Source organism: Orbicella faveolata, unplaced genomic scaffold (assembly GCF_042242905.1).
Source record: "Orbicella faveolata isolate gen_17 unplaced genomic scaffold, um_ofav_v1 contig_12, whole genome shotgun sequence".
NCBI lineage: Eukaryota > Metazoa > Cnidaria > Anthozoa > Scleractinia > Merulinidae > Orbicella > Orbicella faveolata.
This window is the reverse complement of record NW_028301539.1, coordinates 25,623,108-25,644,358: the sequence shown is the minus strand read 5'-3', so window position 1 is coordinate 25,644,358 and position 21,251 is coordinate 25,623,108. Positions and strand designations below refer to the sequence as shown.

The window sequence follows — 21,251 nt, the reverse complement described above, 5'->3', positions numbered from 1 at the left end:
CATGATTATCGTGACATCAACATTTTCGAAAAACTCCGTTTTCTAAAATGTTTTGCGTCCACACTAACACGCAAAGCCAGCGTTTCCAAATTCCTCAAGAGTGTTTTCGAAAAGCTGCATTTTCTCGACGGATTAGTGTGGACGGTAGGCCTAACCGTAGAAATAAAGCCGTGAATTTCTTTGGCGTAGCGTGGAGGGGGCGTAATACTAGTGGAATTCGTCAATGTGAGAGCTGTGAGTTGTAAAAAAAATCGCCACTCGTTTATGGATGTGTGTGTACTCCAGCGCTGCATAATAGGAATTGTACTTAGCAGAGCGACCCGACAACAAAGTTCTCAATTCCCTCAGTATCTGTATTTACTTCTACCTAACGGCATTCAGCCATCACGAGTTGGATTTGACAAATTACGACGGATTATTTCTCAAAGTTTTTTTTGTACATGACATCATCGCTAATCTTCTTCAGAAGAAAACTGAAAGTCTTCCACAATGTCTTCCTTGTCTGCATCCATAGATTCATTCGTTGTCTGTGTATTCTTCTCACCCGCGGGTTTCTTTAAATTCTTTTTCATTTTCTTCGTCGTTTGCTTCTCTTGTTCTTTCTTATTGTCAGAGCTACCACGCTTTCTCTTTGGAGTTTCTATTTGTTCATCGTCGGAAGTTTCCTCGTTCATGTCGTTTTCACCCTCTGCTAACTCTTCATTCTAAGAAAATAAATCGACAGAATTTTAAATATCTATAATTTGAAAAGTATTTTAACCTCAAACCTGCAAAAGCAGTTTTTTCTTCCTGTACACAGAAACACTAACAGGCCATGTGCAGGAGTATCCAACTTCTTTGTACTCATGCTGTGCTATTTTTAGAATAGAGTTTTGGTACTCTTACTGACAAGTATCAAAAAGAACCCTGACAGTTACTTTGGACAATTCTTTATCAGTACAAACCACAAATAATTGAATTTTCTATATCTATAAAGTAGTAAGTGTGAATAAATCGTTTTCAGTCACGTGGTCAGCAGCTATGCAAATTTATTGAAAAAAAAAGAAAGTGTTTAAATAAGAAAAGAGTTCAACTCCCACAGGATTTGTTTGCTACACCAACATGGTCGCCGTTTCATTCTTTCGGGACACCGGCAATATCGCTGCCGTGAGGTCACATGAAAACCCTCTATACATGGAAATACAGCTCATTAAAGCAGAGTTAATTCAGCGTTTCAGTAGATACGTATACCAGCAGCATTTTCATTTGCGGTCCCTTGCCAATTTTGACATATGGGAATACCTTCATGTGTAATTAACCTACCAATACGTCATGTTCTCCTGGCGGAAACGCTATTTACTCACCTGTGTTACGGATGGTTTCATGGCTTTCCAAGTCTTGTAGAACTTCACAATAGCATTTGGTTGCTGTCTGTATTGAGCTGTCCACCTCTCCTATAAAGAAAAAGTGTAAAACAGTCAATAAATAAACTATTGTATTGTCATCACAGTAAAACTCCCTCCTGTCTATCTCTGTAAAGACAGGTTTTTGTTTTTCGCTTTCATCACCAATTTTGACCAACTGTTAGAAAAATTCGTGTCCCGAAAGCCGCTGTCGCTCTCAGCTTGCGGGGTCTGGGCACGAGGGAGAGAAGGCTATGTGGACCAATGATTTAATTGCCCAATTCTTGGATTACCTTTTGCTTTTTAAAATTCAACGCTGGATTCCTTTCTTTCTCGTTCGATCGCAGCACCTACAAACCTTCAGCAAGTTTAAACTGAATTGCACTGAATTTGTGTGTTGATGTCCGGGATTAACGTTTCAACAAAATTGAGAAAAAACAATCGATCTCTCACCACTTCATCAATGTCTTTAGGACTGAAGGACACTTTAGAGCGACGGTTTGTCACCTCAGTCGATGTTTCTTCGATCTGTTAAAGACAAAAGATACGAACAAGAAATAATTAGAGATCTCTGTGATCACTAAGTCAACAGAAACAAATAAGTTTTAATTCCCAGCCGTTCCTTGAAGGTTTTACCTTGTCAACAAGTTGCTTGAGCTGCTTTCGATATTTTGGAACGCTGGTTGTCTTGATGAATTTCCTTAACTGCAAGCAAAAGTCAATCGTTAACTCATAAAGAACTGAAAGAAGTCAAACTTTACCGGGGCGAAAACGTCTTTATCCACCGTTAAGAATAAAAAAAGAAAAAACCTGGTTGAAATTTGACTTGGGTCTAGGGACAGTCAAGAAGTCATATCGCGAGTCTGGGTTTCCTGTTTTAAATCCAGTTTGTAGTACACGGTTCAAAGTGATTACGCCAAACCATTAAAACAGCTGCATATTTTGAAACAGCCAGACACCTTGGACTGAACTAAACCTGGATGCTCCTTAAGTTCAAGTTCAGCATACAGAAATGAGTATCATTATAAATCGAAGGAGACAAATTTTAGGAACGGATTGAGTTCGCACCATAAGCGGTTAGAAGAAAGGGCTATTCACGACAATGAAAATACCCAAATAAAAAAATCAGATTGAAAGATAAAGATATAACAGTAAAAGTAATTCAGTATGTATTCCGAGTATGTACTCACCCTCACTACAGCAGGGAGAGCGATTTCAGGGAAGGCTATTGAGTGCGCATGAACGGAGAAGAACTCCAGAAGTAATTCAAATATGTGATCCACCACAGCATCCTGAGAAGACAAAAAAAATAACAGGGCTGTGATTAATGAAGCTTACCATGGCAGACGGATTGACATCCCTTTTCAAACCACCATACTTAGCTTGGCTAGGGGTCTGGTAGGAGACTTGGTAACTAGCGATTACACCGGAGGCGTGGTGGCTTAGTGCTTCGCATTTGTAGCTGAAGGAAACCTCTGGCAAAAACGACTATTCCGCAGTATTGTAAAGACTGTCACGCCGAGTAGAATGAGACATCACTGGAAACCGGTTGCTTAACACGTGGGATTTCGGCACAGAAAACATTTTATGATAGACAACTGCATAGTTTTTGAGATCAGTTTCCCTGATCAATCCCCCGTTGGAAAACAGATGGCGACTGGTACATTTACCCATAATTCTTAGCGCACGAAAACCTCAACAACGCTCATAAAAGATGTACAGAAAAGATTTAAAACCTTCAAACCTAACTTACACAATGTCGTTAGCTCAGGGACAAATATTGCAAAAATAAGGCTTTCCTTGTACTTTTTGGGTTCTGTAAGACTCGCACGGTATTGTGGTAAAATGTACAGCCGCCATCTTGTTTTCCTAAGTAGGATTTCCCTTGTCTTCCAAGGCTCTTAAAATTATATCTAGGTTTACAGTGTGAGATCAGTGAAAAACCTTAATTGAAGGACAAAAGATAAGGAAAGAAAGAGCTTAATTGATAGAAATTTGACCTTTCCTTGGGCAAGACATACAAAACAAGTTTACTCCTAGTTTTAACCAATATTAGTAGCAGTTCATAGCTCACTGACAGTATAATGAATGTGATCCCGTGTGATGAAATAACGATGAGAAGAAAAAGAAAGAAGAAGGTTAGAGGAGCTCAGTCACGGTATTTTGAGTTATTTTTGCCACGTGCAAAATTACGTTTAGTTAGAAGGAAACCTGAAAATAGTAGTTTACTAAGACAGAAAAACATTTAAGAGATAACAATAAACCAGAAAGTAACAAGGATAGTTGAGGATGGAGAAGAACTTAAGGCTTAACTTTTCAAGATGGGCAAACCGTGACTTGGCCCCTTTAAGAGGAAGAAAATCCGTTAATTGTTTCATTGCTTCCCTTCGCCCAAGACGCGGGGAAATTGTTTGAAGGATAATTAATACAATAGCTTCTCTATGGCTTCTAAATATCAACGTATCTTTGTCCTTAGAAATGATCTGTTCCTTAAAGCCCAAAGTATTCGTTCCTCGGAATAGTTAATCTCCCAGATAAGCGTTTGTAGATATGTTCGCGCTAAATAGAGGCTACTATTTATATTTCTCAAACTCATTAACAATTCATTAAGTTTAAACAAAGGAACTCATGACCGTGACGGTGTTTGGATATCTGATCTTAATTAGCATAGATTTTTACGATTTTAATTCTCCGTTTTCTCCTTAGTTTTAGTCTCGATTGAGAAGATATATCAACCACTCAAGACAGTGTTTGACCACATTTCCGAACACCTAGAAGTTTGTCAGAAATACTCCGTTGCGCGTCGTATTTTCAACTCTCTTCTCGGTGTTTGGAAATGTGATCAAACACGGTCTTTCGAGTTTGATATCTTAGTTACCGTCACAACTAGTTAAAGCCTAATTCAAAACAAAAATACACCATTGAATTCTATAATTTATTTCGACCGGATCGTTCAAAAAGGCCATCTCCAAGTTGCCCGGCTCTTGCTTCTATGTGAAAACGAGTCTCCGAACGAAACTATTGATATGAAAAGGTCCGACGGACGTATTGAAAGGTTGTCAAAGGCAACTCGGACACGGCCTATTGGGTGCTAGCGGTCGAAAAAAGCACTAAACAATATTTGTATGTGACAATAAAATTTTGGCCTAATCGAGAACCTTCAAAATTTCTACAACAAATACAACTGATTAAATATGCTTAATCACAAGTGTTTCATGATGCTACAGTAAGGCGCCGCCCACACTAAGCCAAAAATTTGAAACCGCAGCTCTGTTTCTACGGTTAGGCCTACCGTCCACACTGATCCGTTACGAAAACGGAGCTCTTCGAAAACGCTCTTCAAACCAGAGGAATTTGAAAACGCCGGCTTTGAGTTTTAGTATAGTATAGTTTTAGTAGAATCCCCACATATCACAAGTTCATTTCCTTTCAACGGAATAAACTTTTAAATTATTGGACGTGCAATATTAAAAAGTAATTGGAGAGATCTGTCACTGATTATTTCCCAGAAAATTACTACGTATGCGGGTTTTTTATTATTATTTCTCACATTAACACAACTTTTGTTGGGTCAATCAAAAACTGATTTGTCAAACGCACACAAATCAACAAAATACTACTTAAGTTTAAACAGCAGGTACAGCAGATATTTTTGTATTCTGCTTTATGGAAAATGGTCTTTCCAATATAGATTTTCAAAACATGAAAAAAACTCAATATCATACAAAATTTATACGAAAAGATGTTCGTTTATTAAGGTCAGAATAACAGTAAAGGGGATACAACATCATTTGGTTAGCGTTTTGTTCACTTGTTGATCACGAAAAGAACACATCAGCTTGCTTTCAAGACAGACTGTTCAACCGTAACGTTTCTTTTCAAACACAGCACTCTCAAAAACGTTTTACGAAAGCGCTGTAGCCGCCAAGCGTAAATAACAGGGTCTAATAGCGAAGAAAGAGACAAAATATCATTTGATACAAAGTGATATGTTAAAAATGAGGCGCTCTTTTCGCACCCTTCACAGAAAAACCACAGATGTACTTTCACGAAATATGGAGTAAAACAAGCGTAAAACACAATTAACACAAGAAAAATCGCAAGTAGCAATTTTCGCTCCCGATATAAATTTCGCCGCTTTTCAATCGACGAATTCCCTGAAGACACTTGCTGTTCTATGTTCCGAAGTTTTTGAGATAACGTTCTGAAGATCACAATGTACATGACTGTTAGAACGATTGCGGGCAACACAACATGCGAGTAGCAATAGGCAAAGAGAAAATTCACCTTTCTCACGCCAGCGGCGGGCAACACAGCCAAAAAGAGCGCATTCAGCCAAATTCCAACAATGCAGAACTTCACTTTTCTCACTGTTACCCTGCCCTTGTAGTTCAAGTGGTCTGTAACTGCAACGAAACGGTCCCACGACATCGCCATAAACGAACAAACAGCTGCAAACAAGGCCAAACCGCCTACGAAATATTGGAAGGTATTTAAATATGGCGGTTCTTGTTGACCGAGATATAGGAAATACATTTCCACTGTACGACCGAATCCTATGACAGCTCCAACTAAGAAGTCGGCTACCCCGAGATTTGCGATGAGAAAGGTTGTTGGTGTTCGCAGGCATCGGAAAGGATCGCGGTAGATTGTAACAAGCAGCAGAAAATTTCCTGAAGTGATCACAAAAGCGAGTAAGGCATCCAAAATGACGAGACAAAGATAAAATGTAGGGCTTAGCCGAGAGTAAATGTTTATCTCCGAAGGCGTCGAGGTGCTTGAGGTGTTGTTATGAAACATGGCTTCATTCATCGTTCTACACAAATTCCATTTTGGCCTTGTTGCAGATTCGGCCTTTTTATGACAATGTTATGATGCAATGATTAGCACAGCGGCGAAACTTTACACTTGAAACTGGGCGTGCACATACCGCTGAATTCATAGCGATTAATGTCTTTAATAGGCAGGCGTCATTGTTAAACAAATTCAGAAGCCCAGCTGCAGATATCTCAAATGTAAAGAAACAGTAGAAGGACAGAACAAAAACTATAAAACTCGTATTCGACACTTGTATTTACAGTACAGCCTGGTTGAAGACGCGGCTGTTTTCCCACCATAGTTTTGCGGCGTATGTCATAGTTTACTGTTGTTTCTCGGCAAAACACTTTTTGGTTTTAGTCAAGATTATGATCCCATCCGTTCCTTATAAATTGTAAATCCGTTCTTTTCGTTTTGTTCTTTTTCTTTCAGTCTTCATTTTAGAGGCTTACCATTTCACAGTACTCTTTGAGCTGCTATCGATGAGGTTAAAATGCTCTCTTAGGGCTTTTTTTTGTTTTGTTTTCAATTTACTTTAAGCTGTGTCAACAATAACTTCTAATAACGACATGATTAAATGGAAGCTACAAAATTTCGTCAATTGAAGACCGTTTCACGGCTGGTTGGAAAAAAATTAAAGTGTCTTAATTTTATTTCGATTAAAATCTTCGTCGCATTTCAATTTAAACTGCGTAGTTTTAATGTTCAGAGCTGATTGCCAATATTATATAGTCTGTCATTGTGTTTGCAATTGGGGGAACCAAGAAAATTATTCAACGTTTTAAAATAGAAAAGATTTAAAAGTTCAAAATTAGATCTTGAAGGAGTTTTATCAAATTAAAACTCGTGAAATGATGTTAAAGATCATTTTTAAATTTAATTTTAATAGAATCTGTACTCCTAGTTTTATTCTATGAGCGACTCGGGCGTTATACAACGTATTATTAAATAAACGTTATTAATTTTAATTTGTTGTGAATTCGCAATTTTACACATTTCAATTTAAACCGCGAAGTTTTAATGTTCAGAGCTGTTTGCCACTATTATAAAATCTGTCATTGTGCCGTTTGCCATTGGGGGAACCAAAAAAGTTATTTAATATTTTAAAATAGAAAAGATTTTTAAAGTTCAAAATTAGATCTTGAAGGAGTTTAATCAAATTAAAACTCGTGGTGAAATGATGTAAAAGATCATTTTTACATTTAATTTTAAAGGAATCTGTACTCCAAGTTTTATTCTATGAGCGGCTCAGGCGTTATACAACGTATTATTTAGTAAACGTTATTTAATTTGAGTTCGCAATTTTACAAAGGAGATTTGCATTCTCCATGTCGGTCAAGCTCAAAATGCTAATTTTAGTTGTTAATAAAATTATGGCTTGTAAGGAAAGTTACCTTTAAAAATGACATCTGTGAATCTGTTTTTGTTTGTTAGCCAGTGCATGACTCGAGGTTGAGTTACATGCTGAATTTCCTATTTTCTCTGTTATGTCTAATCAGGAGCCATAATCGGGGACGGAGACCGTGAGCGCGCGCCATTTCTAGTTTTGGGGTTGTCCCCATGATATGGGACAATAATTCTATTTTTAGAACAAATTGCGCCATCGCCTGCGGCACACGCGCGTACATGCTGCGAGGATTTTTGCGGATGTCGCGCGGGGGAAATGGCGTCCGAAATTCCCGAAATGTTTCATATTTTTGGCCCACAACTCAACGCGTTTACGTCTGTTGGAATTTTGCTTAAGTATTTTCGTCGCAAGCTGCTCCAGTTTGAGTGAAGTGAGACAGTGTCGAATTTAGGTATGTTCCGCTGTAAGCTCATATTTATCGCTGACCAAGTTGTGTTCCGACGGATGCTTCTTTTTCATGAGCTGTACATTACTCCACTTTAAATTTCACATACGTTGAAGATTAACAGCTTTTCCATTACACAGCAAAAAACTAGCTGGATATATTTAGGTATAGCAGAGCTTCAGGACTTCATAGTTTCCTAGCTCCTCTTGCCACACGCTTGCGAGGAATTTGTCAGTCTATCGCGACCGAAAAGTAAAACAAAATAATTGCTAGTTTGAGTTTCGCTTGAATTGTAAGCAACGCTTGATGTTTCATCAAGGCCCAATAACTTTACGTCCGTAGATACTGCTCAGTTTTATTCGTGTAAAAATCCAGTAAATTTTCTGTTCTCGATGAATGAGAGCGCCCGCCGATGCGTGTTTTGTACAGTCAGTAAACATGACAAATTGTACTTCCACCGCACTTTCGTGTGAAAGCGTACATCGAACTCAAACAATAACTCTATAGTTTTTAAATATGTTTCAGATTGATAAATGTTTGAGAACATATTAAAAGCTAAACTGAAAATATGTGAATAAAGCAGAAATAATCAGCAAAGTTACGATGACGCTTTCTTTAATCAACTTGGAATAACGATTTCGATTTTGTTGATCGAGTTATCAAAACTCCTTGTCTATTTTCATTTTCGCAGTGTAAAACTTCACTATGCTTATGTTGAAGAAAGACACATGATGTTAGTAGCCTTTTTTGCGTTCGTGAAATTTGTTACAGCAGCTCAGCACAAAAGATAACGAAAGAAATCTTTGTCAAGATTTGTTGACAATTGAAAACACCGACTCGGACTTGAAAGTGCACGAACTGCACTATGCAAATGAGCTAATTGTACGCGTCAGACTTTCCTTTCAAAAACTTTTGCAAACTCACCAAACAAGCAGAAACAATAAGAAACCATCAAAACAGGTTTTGGTTATGATGAACCACTGTCTGAGAAACTCACAAATTAACTCGATACCAGAGTAGAGAGTTTTCTTGCTTTATTCTTAAGTCAGAACAAACGCAAAAACATACGCGTAAGCTTACAACTAGCGTGAGCAGATCTTATTATTCATTCCCAGCGCGAGATTGAAGTCTTGTTTTCGACCCTGAAAAACCCACCTTTTCCGTTAGCTCAGAGCATAAAACTACATATAAGCGCCCTGGTTCGTATTCCCTGCCTTATTCCCTGCCATCGCTGTGAAAAATACGCAAGAGAATCTCTCAACTCTCACCATTTGATCACGCAACGTGACAACATCCATGCGAGAGCCCCCGACATATGCGTGAATCCGCGCGGATATATGACGTCAGGATGGCGCAATTCGTTCTAAAAATAGAAAAATTGTCCCATATCATAGGTACGCGCGAATCCCGAGACTTACGGTCTCCGTCCCCGATTATGGCTCCTGGTCTAATTTAAAGTTGAGCGGTCAAACTAATTATCATCCTTTCTATGTTGAAGCTAAGATGAAAATGGAGTTTATGACCGTGTTTAAGGAGGCAGAAGAATTGTGTGTCTCAGACGAATAAAGCGTCCAGATTATGAGCTCGAGACTTATATCGCGTGATAGTTGACGAGGGCGCAGCCCCAGTCCACAATCACGCGATAGAAATCGAGAGCGATTGACTTAATTGCTTTAGTATAAATCCACTAAATCTACGGTAAATTCTTCAAATCGTCTTCGCCGCCATTTTGTTAACAACCGCGCAGTGTTTCCTGATCAATGATTACCCATCTACACCCCCACCCCTCAACCCCGCAAGTAAATTTGTCACTTTTCCGCGATTAAAAGATAAACTTGCCAAACAGCGTAAAAGCAGTGCAGAAAAGTTGAATTTAGCCAAAAGTACTCCACATAACAATTGCGTAAATAGCAATATTTTGGCGAGAAAATTGTGAAAGTGCTGAGTGTGAGAACTTACGGAAACTCAATATTTTGGCGCCAAAAACAGGTCTCTCGAGGTACCAGGGAATCTTCAACGCGTACAGCTCCTTCCGTGGAGGTATGGAGCTAACAGCACAATACAGCTGATTGAAGAAATGTGTTCTTACTGAGGCCTAAAAGTGTACTCGACAATGTCGAAAGGTATCATGGGTAATTGTGGTTCACGGTTGCTTGATTGAAGCTCAAGGTGTTTTAGCGTGATGGAAGGAGACACCACAAACACGTGTACTCATGCTTTGTCCCTCCTTCTTGATGATGTAACGCCAGTCTATTATTACCCATAATACCAATCGGCACCGTCGCGGACGCTTTTCGCTTTTGAGAGACAATCTTTCTCGAAACAGCTGTGTATACATCGTAAAGGCGTTCTGTAGCTTGTTTCAGTCAATGTCATCACACATACATGTATTTAAGGTTGTGTTGTTCACTGGGACAATTTCGGCTATAGATAAAGCCGGAAAAGTCCGGAAATACAGTGAAAAAACTTCGTCTTGTGTTTAGCGAGGTAAAAGTGCAAGCTGTTTTCACAAGAGAAAATAAGGGAATACCTCGCCTTTATAACCAGAAATTGGCGCAAAGTTATACTCCGTCCCGAGATAGTATAACTTGTCCTACTAAATACCGCTGCCAATCTTATTGCTTGTAGTGTCAGGTAGCTGAGTGAGTGGATTATATGTTGGGTTAAAATTGATAGTGAAAACAGATGTCAGATTTGACTAGTAAAACTCGGTCTGTAATTACACAAACACCTATAGGAAAAATGTTCAGCTAGTAAATCGCCAAGGTGAGAATGCAACCTACGCGACTAGTGTTAATGACATATCAGATGTCCACTGGCGGGCTTCAGAAAGGTTTCAAAAAAGGCACCTGCTTATCAAAAATTATGTTGATAACTTAGAAATTTTAATAACTTGTTCAGTTAAAAAAAAAAAGGTTTAACTTTCACATTGTAACTCATCATTTTACCCGAATATCGCCGAAAAACAGAATCAGGAACAAGCTCGGAGCACGAAACCGTTCAGCCTTACGAAAAATCAAATGTGTGTGTGTTTTGTGGCACAACTATGAATGAATCCACATTTCACAATGGGACTTCAAGCACCTCTTCGCTATCAGAGCTCGATATTTACTCTCAGCTAAGCCCTATATTTTACCTTTGTTTCGTCGTTTTGGATGCGTTACTCGCTTTTGTGATCACTTCAGGAAATTTTCTGCTGCTTGTTACAATCTACCGCGATCCTTTCCGATGCCTGCGAACCCCAACAACCTTTCTCATCGCTAATCTCGGAGTGGCTGATTTCCTTGTTGGAGCTTTCCTAGGATTCGGTCGTACAGTGGAAATGTATTTCCTATATCTCGGTCAACAAGAACTGCCGTATTTAAATACTTTCCAATATCTCGTAGGCGGATTGGCCTTGTTTGTAGCTGTTTGTTCCTTTATGGCGATGTCGTGGGACCGTTTCGTTGCAGTTACAGACCACTTAAACTACAAGAGCAGGGTAACAGTGAAAAAAGTGAAGTTCTGCATTGTTGGAATTTGGCTGAATGCGTTGTTTTTGGCTGTGTTGCCCGCCGCTGGCGTGAGAAAGGTGAATTTTCTCTTTGCCTATTGTTACACGCATTTTTTCCTTCCAGCAATCGTTCTAACAGCTACGTACATTGTGATCTTCAGGACGTTGTCTAAAAAACTTCGAAACACAGCGCAGCAAGTTTCATCGGGCAAATCACCCATTGACCCGCAGCGAAATATATATCACGAGAGAAGATTGGTTCTAGCGATTTTCCTTGTGTTAATTGTTTTTTACACTTGTTTTACTCCATATTTCGTGAAAGTACATCTGTGGTTTTTCTGTGAAGAGTGCGAAAAGAATGCCTCATTTTTAACATATCACTTCATATCAAATGATATTTTGTCTCTTTCTTCGCTATTAGACCCTGCTATTTACGCTTGGCGACTCCAGCGCTTTCGTAATACGTTTTTGAGAGTGCTGGGTTTAAGAAGAAACATTGTAATGGCACATTCCGTATTCCAAACATGTTAATATTTACTTCCGTTTTCGTGAATAAAAAAGCTGGCCAAATATATGCTGTTCGCTGTTATTTTAAGAAAAATAAACTAGGCGTTTTTGTATGTTTAAGGCAGAGACTTCATAAACAAATTTGCACATTGGGTGTTTTTCATCTCTGAAGAGGACGAGCACACTTTATTTAGGTTTTGAATAACAAGATGGAAAGCGTAATGCCCTGATTTCCCAGCAGTTCAGACTCGAATATTATTATCTTTTACCCCTGTTCTGCGTTTGACAAGCCATATTTTCCTGCCGATCGATGCTTTGATGTGAAAAAATAAATGGCTTCTTTGTAGCCGCTTCTAATAAATAATATGACAAAGAATTAATCATGTTAATAACTTATGTTTTCAATAGTTGGCACTTCTGATCAAACTGGGTTTGCATAATTTAAAAGTTTCTCACTTCGCGAAAAGAAATCTATTCTTCAATTACTCAGTGTTAATTCGACGAAATATGAGAAACCTGACTCACTGAGCTCCAGAAAAATGCATTCCACTTACTGTCCCAAATAAAGAATATCGAACAAGGTTTACTGGCTTTAATTTATAATGTCGACTTCCCACACAACTCTAGTCATATATTTCTTGGTAAATTACCAATTTCCCTTCAGTTATCGGCAAAGTTGCCATTTCTTTCCAAATCTGACATCAGCGAAAACGGTTTAATAGACCTTGACAGGATTCTGGCAGCCGTTTGACAGGTTCAGAAAAATGATGAATTTGCAATATCAACATTTTCCTGAACCGTCATTTCCCAGCGATTTAAAACACATAAATCTGAAGACAAATTTGAACTTTTAGCTTTTCGCCGGCTACATCTATTTGCATTGACGAAATTGGTTCATTGGATAGTCTGCGTAACTTGTGATGGGCTAGAGTGATTACTTTGGTTTGGTTTTATGACACTCACTTGAAAACCGCTCGAAAGTGAAAACGTTGGCTAATGAAACACAAGTCTCACCTGGTAAGGTTTAGTCCCTAGCTGCTGTTTGGAGACTTTCAGTATGCACGAAAACTCGGTCGGCTTTGCTGTGGACATTTTGGTTTTCTTGTTGAATTCTGCAGACTCAAGGATCTGAAACAAACCACAAGAAGTCAAATCAATCATAATCAACGAAAAAACATGTTCTAATGTCATGGAAACACAATAAGTTACTGCTCATATATCGTAAGCCCAGTGAACGAGTGGCTTAGAAGCTTGAGCCGGTGCAAACATATATTATTCGTTCTTACGTTTGAGTTTTTCTTTCCCAGTCGTGGCCTGTCTTAAATACAATTTTTTGACCGCAAAACCTGGTAAACCTGAGCTCCGTTTTGACTCCCCCAGAACGCTCGACCTAAACGGATTGCTGAGGTTTATAACTGACCAATCACAGGGAACTTAGAGTTTTCCAGGCCAATCAGGCCCCGTCCACACTACCCTAGAGTAATTTGAAAACGGAAGTTTCATTCTGAAAAAGCATCAAATGTTTTCCGTCCACACTACGCCGAAGAAATCAAAAAACGCGACAATCACCGGCAGTGAAATCACCTGATTATCGTAACGTCACCCATTTTCGAAAACGCTCCATTTTAAAAATGCTTTCCGTCCACACTACGCAAAGCCGGCATCTTTAAGATTAGTGTGGACGGTAGGCCTAACTGTAGAAATAAAGCTGCGTTTTCAAATTCCTCCGGTTTGAAGATCGCTTTCGAAAAGCTCCGTCTTCGTAACGGATTAGTAGGGATCTTACGCATATACGACGGCGACGGCGAGGACGACGCCTCGTAAAAAATGTGCCTCTATTTTACTTTGGAATTTCGCATTTATTTGAAACTATCCAGTGTGTTTGTCGGTATTAAAATTTGCCCTGCTGAATATGCTACGAATGCGTCCAGCTCCAAATAGAAATATGAAAAATTAGCCGTTGTGGTTCACGTTCTCCAGATAACGCAGAAATAGGTCATTTCACGTTGCTGTTTTGCAGAGGACGGCAAGGAAATGTACCAAGAATTATAATTCACGTGCACAGCCATTATCATAGTTTGCTCATCAAACCTTTTGTTTAGCGACGTTCTCGTTACCGTTGCCGTCGTGTTTTGCGTAAGGTCCCTAGTGTGAACGGTGAACCTTCGTTCGGTAGGCCGAAGGTCGTTCGCTTTTTTAAATGTGTTTTAAAAATCTTTCAGCATTTAACTTTTTGATCAATGTATTTTCTAAATCTCTCCTGTTTTTAAATTCCCCCGGCTTAGTGTGGAGGGGGGCCTTTGATTCAGGACAGTGACGTGATCGGCTTAGTTTGGAATCTTCCAGCGCTTCCCACCAGCTGCTTGGTACTTGGCGACACAAATTTTAGCTGTTTGTTACGCAGTCACAAAACAAGGCTTCTTGTAAATAGTCTCGGTCTTACCTCCAATAAAAACGGCGCCACTGGTATATAAGTGTCTGTCGACTGGGACAGCAGGTTTAGAGAACGAATACAATGAAATCTCAGGGGATAATACCTCGCAGCGGGGACGAGTCTTAAAGAGAAAATAAAACAACAGTAATGTTCAAAAGTGTTACAAGTCGCAAAACTTGAGTCAGTTCTTAACTTACGGTAAGTTGCAATCAATTTTTCGCATTTTCTGTTTCAATGTACTTTGAAGTCTCCTTCAGCTGTTGTGTTTTTTTCTTTTTTTTTAATTCGGATTGTACGCGTCCTTTTTGACAAAAAAATATATATATATATATAAACTCACTTGATAGCTCCGATGACTGTTTGTACCAAAGGATAAATAAGTGGATCAAGGAGACCATTGCTCTTCACTTCACTGACTATACGGCACCAAAGATGAAGACAGTGAATATACTGCCAGTTATATACCGACTGATATGAAGCCTACAAGGCAGATATGAAGAATTATTTAGGCCCAGATACAAACCACATGTACAACCTTGCTCGAAACATTATTCAAACGATGGGTTCATATGCCGCAACATAGTTTTCATGTTTACCATTTTATGCTTATGGTGGTCGAACCAAGTAACCAAGAAGAACAAAACTTAGCTCCAGTTCTTTTGCTTTCTGAGAAAAAGTCGAAAACACGAAGAAGAAGGGAACCCAGATTGTGGTGTTTGGATGAGAGATTGAATAGGGAGTAGGCACGAAAATGATGATAGTTGTGCACCATCCTTGTCCACTAAGCTGAAGAGGTCTGAGGTGTACGCTACAACTCAGACATTGCACGCAAATTCTTGTAGTACTTATCCGAACCTGTATACAGTAGGAATTGCGGTCGCTTCGCCAGACAGTCAGTTCGCTTCAAGTCAGTTCCTCCGGACTGATAGTCGGTTCGCCCGGACTTAGGCTCCGTGGTCAAAGGATTAAAGAAAGAAATACCAATTTTGTTTCAGTATGTCTTTTTCACTCGGTTAGAGAAAGATAAATTTTAAGCACAACTTTCTTTGAACGTCAAGTCCGGGCGAACGGACTGTTAGTCCGAGGAAATTGACATCGGGCGAACTGGCTATCGGGCGAAACGACTGGTTACCTACCGTAGCAGCAGATTACAGCACGACCAGCTTCACGCATACTGTATTTTCCTACTCCACAAAAACGTCCACGTTACGAGCGTGGTAACATTAACTGGGAGAGAATGGGGTACCGTGTCTAAAAATAACTTGAGAAGGATTATCTTGAGACCAAGGCCTACTGTACATGCTATATGTGGGAACTCTGCAACCCTTCATTTTCTCTTAACTGTACCTTATGTATGACCTAGATCTCGGCAAGCCAAACTATGCCACAAAACGTTGTTAACTGAATTCTCAGTGAGAAGGAAACAGTGAGGATGAGCAAACAATACCTTCTTTTTCTGCATAATAGCATTCCTGAGGTGAATTGCAAGTTGCCTGATGTACACAAACCCATGTTGGTAAGTAAGATGATCGTCCAAACTGAAAATCTCCACAAGCGAGTTCTGCATGAAGGTGATGACTGGCTTTGTCTTAGGAGACGTAAACTTTGTATTCTTCACAAAATTCATGTACAATTGCTGAAAATTTGAAAACAAAAGCATTAAAGTGTACTTTGTAGTATACTATAAGTTAAACAAGAATCTCAGAGAATTAAAATTCTTAGCTGATCTTTGTACTTTTCCTTGCAGTTTTTGGCTAAACAATGAGTGTGTAAATGCTACTCAATGACCAGATTATCAGCTCAAGATTTCTATCGCGTGAGACACAGAGAAATCGAGAGCAAATACACGTAGTCTAATTGGTATAGTATAAATCTACTAGTCATTTAAGACGTTGTCTAAATCCTCTTCTCAGACACTTCAGAAACACAAAGAAGCGGCCGTCATGTTGCTAACAGCCGCACAGTGCAAGGCTACTCACTATCTACAACAGACTAGATAGTGAGAAGCGTAGCCAATCAGGGAGTGACGTTATATATTTGTGATAGTCAACGCTACAAAACTTTACTAATTTTTAATATTTTTTAAGTTAACATAATAAACTGGTACTACAGGCATAACTTGTACATCTACATGTAATAGTGTATTACCAAAACCAACCTTGACAGAAAACTCTAAGAGTGAAGATGGCATCATGGTAGCGACATTTCTGATGCCAAGGAAAGCAAGAACCCTGACATGTTCTTCACCACGGCTCCACATTCTGACTGATCGCTGAAATGCAACAAAAAATCAAAATGCTATTATATTCAACTTATTTTGCATGCATGTAAACTTGCAGTCAATCTTCACAACACATACAAACTCAAAATATCATTCAAGCCATCTATATACTAACAATCATTTATACCATGCAACAGAAAATACAGCTAATCAGAATACAGCAATGTCTATTGTACATTATTATATGGCTGAGTCTCACAAGGACTGGGAACTAGTGAATTCACGAATTTCATTCACTGAAATCAATATTGAAAGCGGTCTAGATTTTCCCATCTATACTGACATCTAGATCGGTTACATTTTGCGGTGAAAAAATTGCAAACTAAACTGCAAAAATATTGACTATTTTCTTCTAACAATGTTTATTTGTGGAAATGCCAAAAAGCCTGATGAGAAAAAAGTAAAGAGCAAACTTTGGCAGAATTAAGTTCGCCTCACTGCCGTTTGCGAGCAAAATGTCAGTTAGTGCAAACCAGTTACATTAAACAAATTAAATTGTTATTGTTTGCCACATAATAAACATCTTATTAACCAAGCTTAGTTGGTCTGTATGGGAGAATCTTGACCTCAGTTGTGTGTACAGACCTCACAGCGTTCGGTCTGTACTCATGACCTTGGTCAAGATTCTCCTATACAGACCTCCTGCTCGGTTAATAAGAGCTAAGTATAAAATAATTATGCAAAGAAAGGCTCAATGTGTATTACCAAGAAAATACAAGTGTCCCATGGGATATTCCACAGTTATTAAAAACTGGATCATTGGATAATGCAATTCAAGAGTTTTCAAGCCTTAAGTTTTGTTCCTAACTTTGCATGCTTCAGGAATACAGTCAGGTTCTTTATAAGAAGAACAATTTATTCTCACATTTTCTGACACCAATGTGCATTAAACAGATGACTGTTGGCGAGTTAATGGATCAACCTGCCAAACTGTTATAAACTGTTGTACAACAATTATCTTTGGAGAAAAAGAGAGAAAGTTTTGCAGTCTACCTGGACAGTAAATTTGAAGTGGCCACCGGAGTTAACTTCATTGAATAACCAGAGATCAAACTAACATCAGATGGTAATATTCCTTGTTCGTTATTAACACTTTGCATGATTAGTCAAAGGTAGTAGGGGTAAAAGCTCAAGACCCACAAATTGAGCCTGTATTTAAATTTGTGTTATGCAAAACACTCATATTCTCAAAGCACCAATATTATTACCGGTAGTAGTAGACATTTAACTAAAGCCATTTGGAATCTAAAATAAAAACAGTAAAATAATGTAGAATGATACAACTATAGCCATTACCTTAATAAAAGCTCTAGCCACCTTGGGGAAGCATGCATAGTAAGGAGACAACTGCTGTGCATGCCGCAAGATTACACACAACATAGACGGTTCAGCAAGGGTCCGCAGGAGCTGTTAAGGAAACAATGTGAACAAATTTATAATAATTTTTTTGGCTTCAATCAACACAAGTAAGCTAAGTGTATTCCATTATTTAACTGACGATGCACATACCTGCAAAACATCATTGAGGTAATGTTTGACTGGTGTCTTTACTTGAGACCACTTTGTATGCGAAGAAGGAAGAACTCTATAGTGTGAGAGAATGAAAGAACACATCTTATAATTTATTATGATAATCAATCACTGCAAATCTGAGGTTAGCCTAGTTTAAGTTTTCTTAGTTCATTGTCTACATGTGTACAATGAACTCTCCCTGACCGACCGACCAACCAACTGACTGACCAATCAATGGACTGACCGACTGGCCGCAGCACTCAGGGTGATCGACTACTGAGTCAAGACACAATGTACACGTATACAATCTAGAGATTTGCAAACCTTTTTCCATGTTTGTTATGTGTTCCTCCAACATGGTGAAACAGCACTGGGTAAACTTGTTTCAAACAAAGCTGAATGATAGCATTGAATACTGTAAAAACAAAGCCATTAATAAATTATCGAAAACATTTTTTCTACACAAAAACCTTGGTGGCCAAATAATTCTTTCTTCTGAAGTGTTCCAAGTTCACTCAGTAATATTGTTGCGAGGCAAATCGAGCCTAATAGTTATAATTTTAATTTGTTACACCTTGGATCAAGTGGTTGAGGTTTGAGCTTGGCTGGGGTCATTGCGTTCTGTTCCTGGGCAAGAAACTAGATTCATAATGTCACTCACCCAGGAGAATAAATTGATCTCGGCAGATAATTGTGAGATGAACAGAACAAAAATAGAGGTAATAGCCTACATGGACTATACTGTATACCATATACTATACCCTCTTGATTTAGTAATTGTTGATGGCGATCAGCCTTTTGGCTCTTTGATCCCTTGGATCAAAACAAATTTCTTCAGTTGTTACCTTTAAGACAGGTATATATGTAAAAATTTATCACTCAAATATTAATTAACATTGAAATGCTTTTTCACAGGAATAGTGACAAAATATGGCACTTACATACATTGCTATCTGATTTCTTTCTTTCTCCATTTACGCCTATTACCTGTGTCTCCCTCAACTTTGAATGTCAAACGTGGCTGTGACTTGTCATCACCACCAATGTCAAGGGCTCCATGCACAGCTGACCGGAATGCTCGAAGGGTTTGTTTCAGGGAGTGAAGTGAATTTTTCTATTCAAAGAAAACCAACAATTGAATATATTTTATTGATTAACAAAGTTTTGGTATGATTCAGTTCATGGATCTGGTAGCCTGCAGAGGAAATGGTAGCAGATTGCTACTGGGTTTGTCAATTAAAGTATAGCCATACATTATCTCAATGCTGAATTATATAAAAATTCTTTTGGTGATACATGTAACTGACATTATTTTTATGGTGGTGTCATCAAAGCTGGCACAAGTGACTGGCATTTTTCACCCCAATGCAAATGCTTGTTAAAATTATGCATTTATTAGAAATATCTCACCTCAAGCCCTGTCCTCCACTGTTTAATCATCTCCAGAGTAACTGTTTTGCCCACATCCTTTTCGTTTTCTGTATCTTCCTCACCCAGGTCATCATCATCATCTTCCTCATCAGATTCATCCGTCTTTTCTGTGCTCTAACACAACAAAATATCACATTAAAACAGTAAGAAACTTAAAGGCAACAAAGCATATATTGTCAAAGGCTGAAATTGAAAAGGTTTTAGAAGGAGGTATTAAATACTGATTTCTTTATTGTTAAATTTTCTTACAAGTAATCAGTGAATACTAGATTAGCTACATGTACATATAACTGTTGTACAAGAATAGCATATGTATTCATTTAATATCCTTTCAAAGATGCCTACTTTTTTGTGTTTTTTATCATTCTTGCTGTCTTTGCTTTTACCATCATCTTCAACATCATCATCATCATCATCATCATCATCACTTTCCACCTCTGAGCCAGTATCCGAGTCATTAAAATCCAGTAACTCTTTATCATTTTCCTTCAAAAACTTGAAGAACTCAGGATCCTTTTCCTCTAACCTTGCAAGCTGGTTCTTATGATCTGCACTTTTTGACTTTCTGAAAATATAATTAGAAGAGTAATCCATGAATGACCAGTCAAATTTTGCTGGTACTGTGGGTTAATTCAAGGAAGTGAATGTATGCCTTTACAATGGTTGACATTTACAACACTTATTATCCCAAGAAATAATATGAATGTGTTCTTCAGAAAAACTTGCAGTGCTAGTATAGAGGGCCTGGTAGCCCAATTGTTGGTGCACTGAACTCTGGATCAAGTTAGTCAGATGTGAACCATGGCCAGGGACATTGTGTTGTGTTCTTGGGCAAGACAATTTACTCTCTCAGTGTCTCTCTACACCTAGGTGTGTAAATGGGTGCAAGCGAAATGTTACAGCAACCTAACAGGATTCTATTCAGAAGTAATCTGTGACGGACTAGCATACCATCCTGGTATCAATACTTTTAGCCACTTTATGCTAAGGAAACTAGATAAGTTGTAGAAGCTATAGGCCAGCTGGGCTTCAAAGGCTTTACTTTTCTGTTCCTCTTACAACGATCAAAGTCACACAAAATCATCATTTAATAGTTATTTATCTTGTTTCTTGTATTAAAATTAATCTTAGTCGCTTGGTCAGTAAATTGATTTCTCTGACCGTTCTTGACTTCTTCATGATATATACAGCGGTTTTTAATGTGCTGATTGCATCTAATTTGGCGTTAAATTATTCCTTTTACTCGATTTGTAGCACATAAATGGAATAGTTAGATATTATACAGTTACGACAGTAAGAACATTGATTACTTTGTATGTTGCTGGGAGCAATCTTTAACTTCTGTTTGAGAAACGTTTTTGGCCGCCATTTTAGGTTCGTTGTCGTCCTCACAAACGTCTGAATCAAACCCATGCATCATAAACTCTTCAGCATCCATGTCGCATAATCTCCTGTGGAACACAGAGCAATTTTTCATCGATTGATCTCCGAGAATATTACAAAATATAACAAACAGTCCAGGTTCACCTTTTCTTGTTCGCGTCCGCCATCTTGAAACACGTGCAAATACCGCTGGCTATAAGTCTGCGGATTCGGTTGA

At 38.5% G+C, this 21,251-nt stretch overlaps 3 protein-coding genes across 4 annotated transcripts; 1 reads left to right on the top strand and 2 right to left on the bottom strand.

Moving 5' to 3' along the window:
• Positions 1 to 332: 332 nt before the first annotated feature.
• Positions 333 to 21,240, bottom strand: LOC110053746 (nucleolar complex protein 2 homolog). Of its 2 annotated transcripts, XM_020760020.2 has the most exons (18): positions 21,179 to 21,240; positions 20,962 to 21,102; positions 19,997 to 20,216; positions 19,631 to 19,765; positions 19,208 to 19,334; positions 18,545 to 18,635; positions 18,218 to 18,293; positions 18,005 to 18,115; positions 16,586 to 16,699; positions 15,875 to 16,063; positions 14,768 to 14,907; positions 14,437 to 14,548; positions 13,008 to 13,121; positions 2,573 to 2,674; positions 2,019 to 2,087; positions 1,836 to 1,910; positions 1,344 to 1,433; positions 333 to 704 (listed from the first exon to the last, which is right to left on the bottom strand). In XM_020760020.2, the coding sequence occupies exons 1-18, from the start codon at positions 21,199 to 21,201 to the stop codon at positions 453 to 455; spliced, it is 2,181 nt and encodes a 726-aa protein (XP_020615679.1). In that variant the 5' UTR covers positions 21,202 to 21,240; the 3' UTR covers positions 333 to 452. The 2 variants fall into 2 exon arrangements, with proteins under 2 accessions (XP_020615679.1, XP_020615678.1); XM_020760019.2 differs by lacking the exon at positions 21,179 to 21,240 and having other exon boundaries at positions 20,962 to 21,143.
• On the bottom strand, positions 5,112 to 7,096 carry LOC110053751 (melanocortin receptor 5-like). The gene has a single exon (XM_020760029.2). The coding sequence runs from the start codon at positions 6,192 to 6,194 to the stop codon at positions 5,217 to 5,219; it is 978 nt and encodes a 325-aa protein (XP_020615688.1). The 5' UTR covers positions 6,195 to 7,096; the 3' UTR covers positions 5,112 to 5,216.
• On the top strand, positions 10,923 to 12,046 carry LOC110053750 (adenosine receptor A1-like). The gene has a single exon (XM_089282993.1). The coding sequence runs from the start codon at positions 11,040 to 11,042 to the stop codon at positions 12,015 to 12,017; it is 978 nt and encodes a 325-aa protein (XP_089139119.1). The 5' UTR covers positions 10,923 to 11,039; the 3' UTR covers positions 12,018 to 12,046.
• Positions 21,241 to 21,251: the final 11 nt, after the last annotated feature.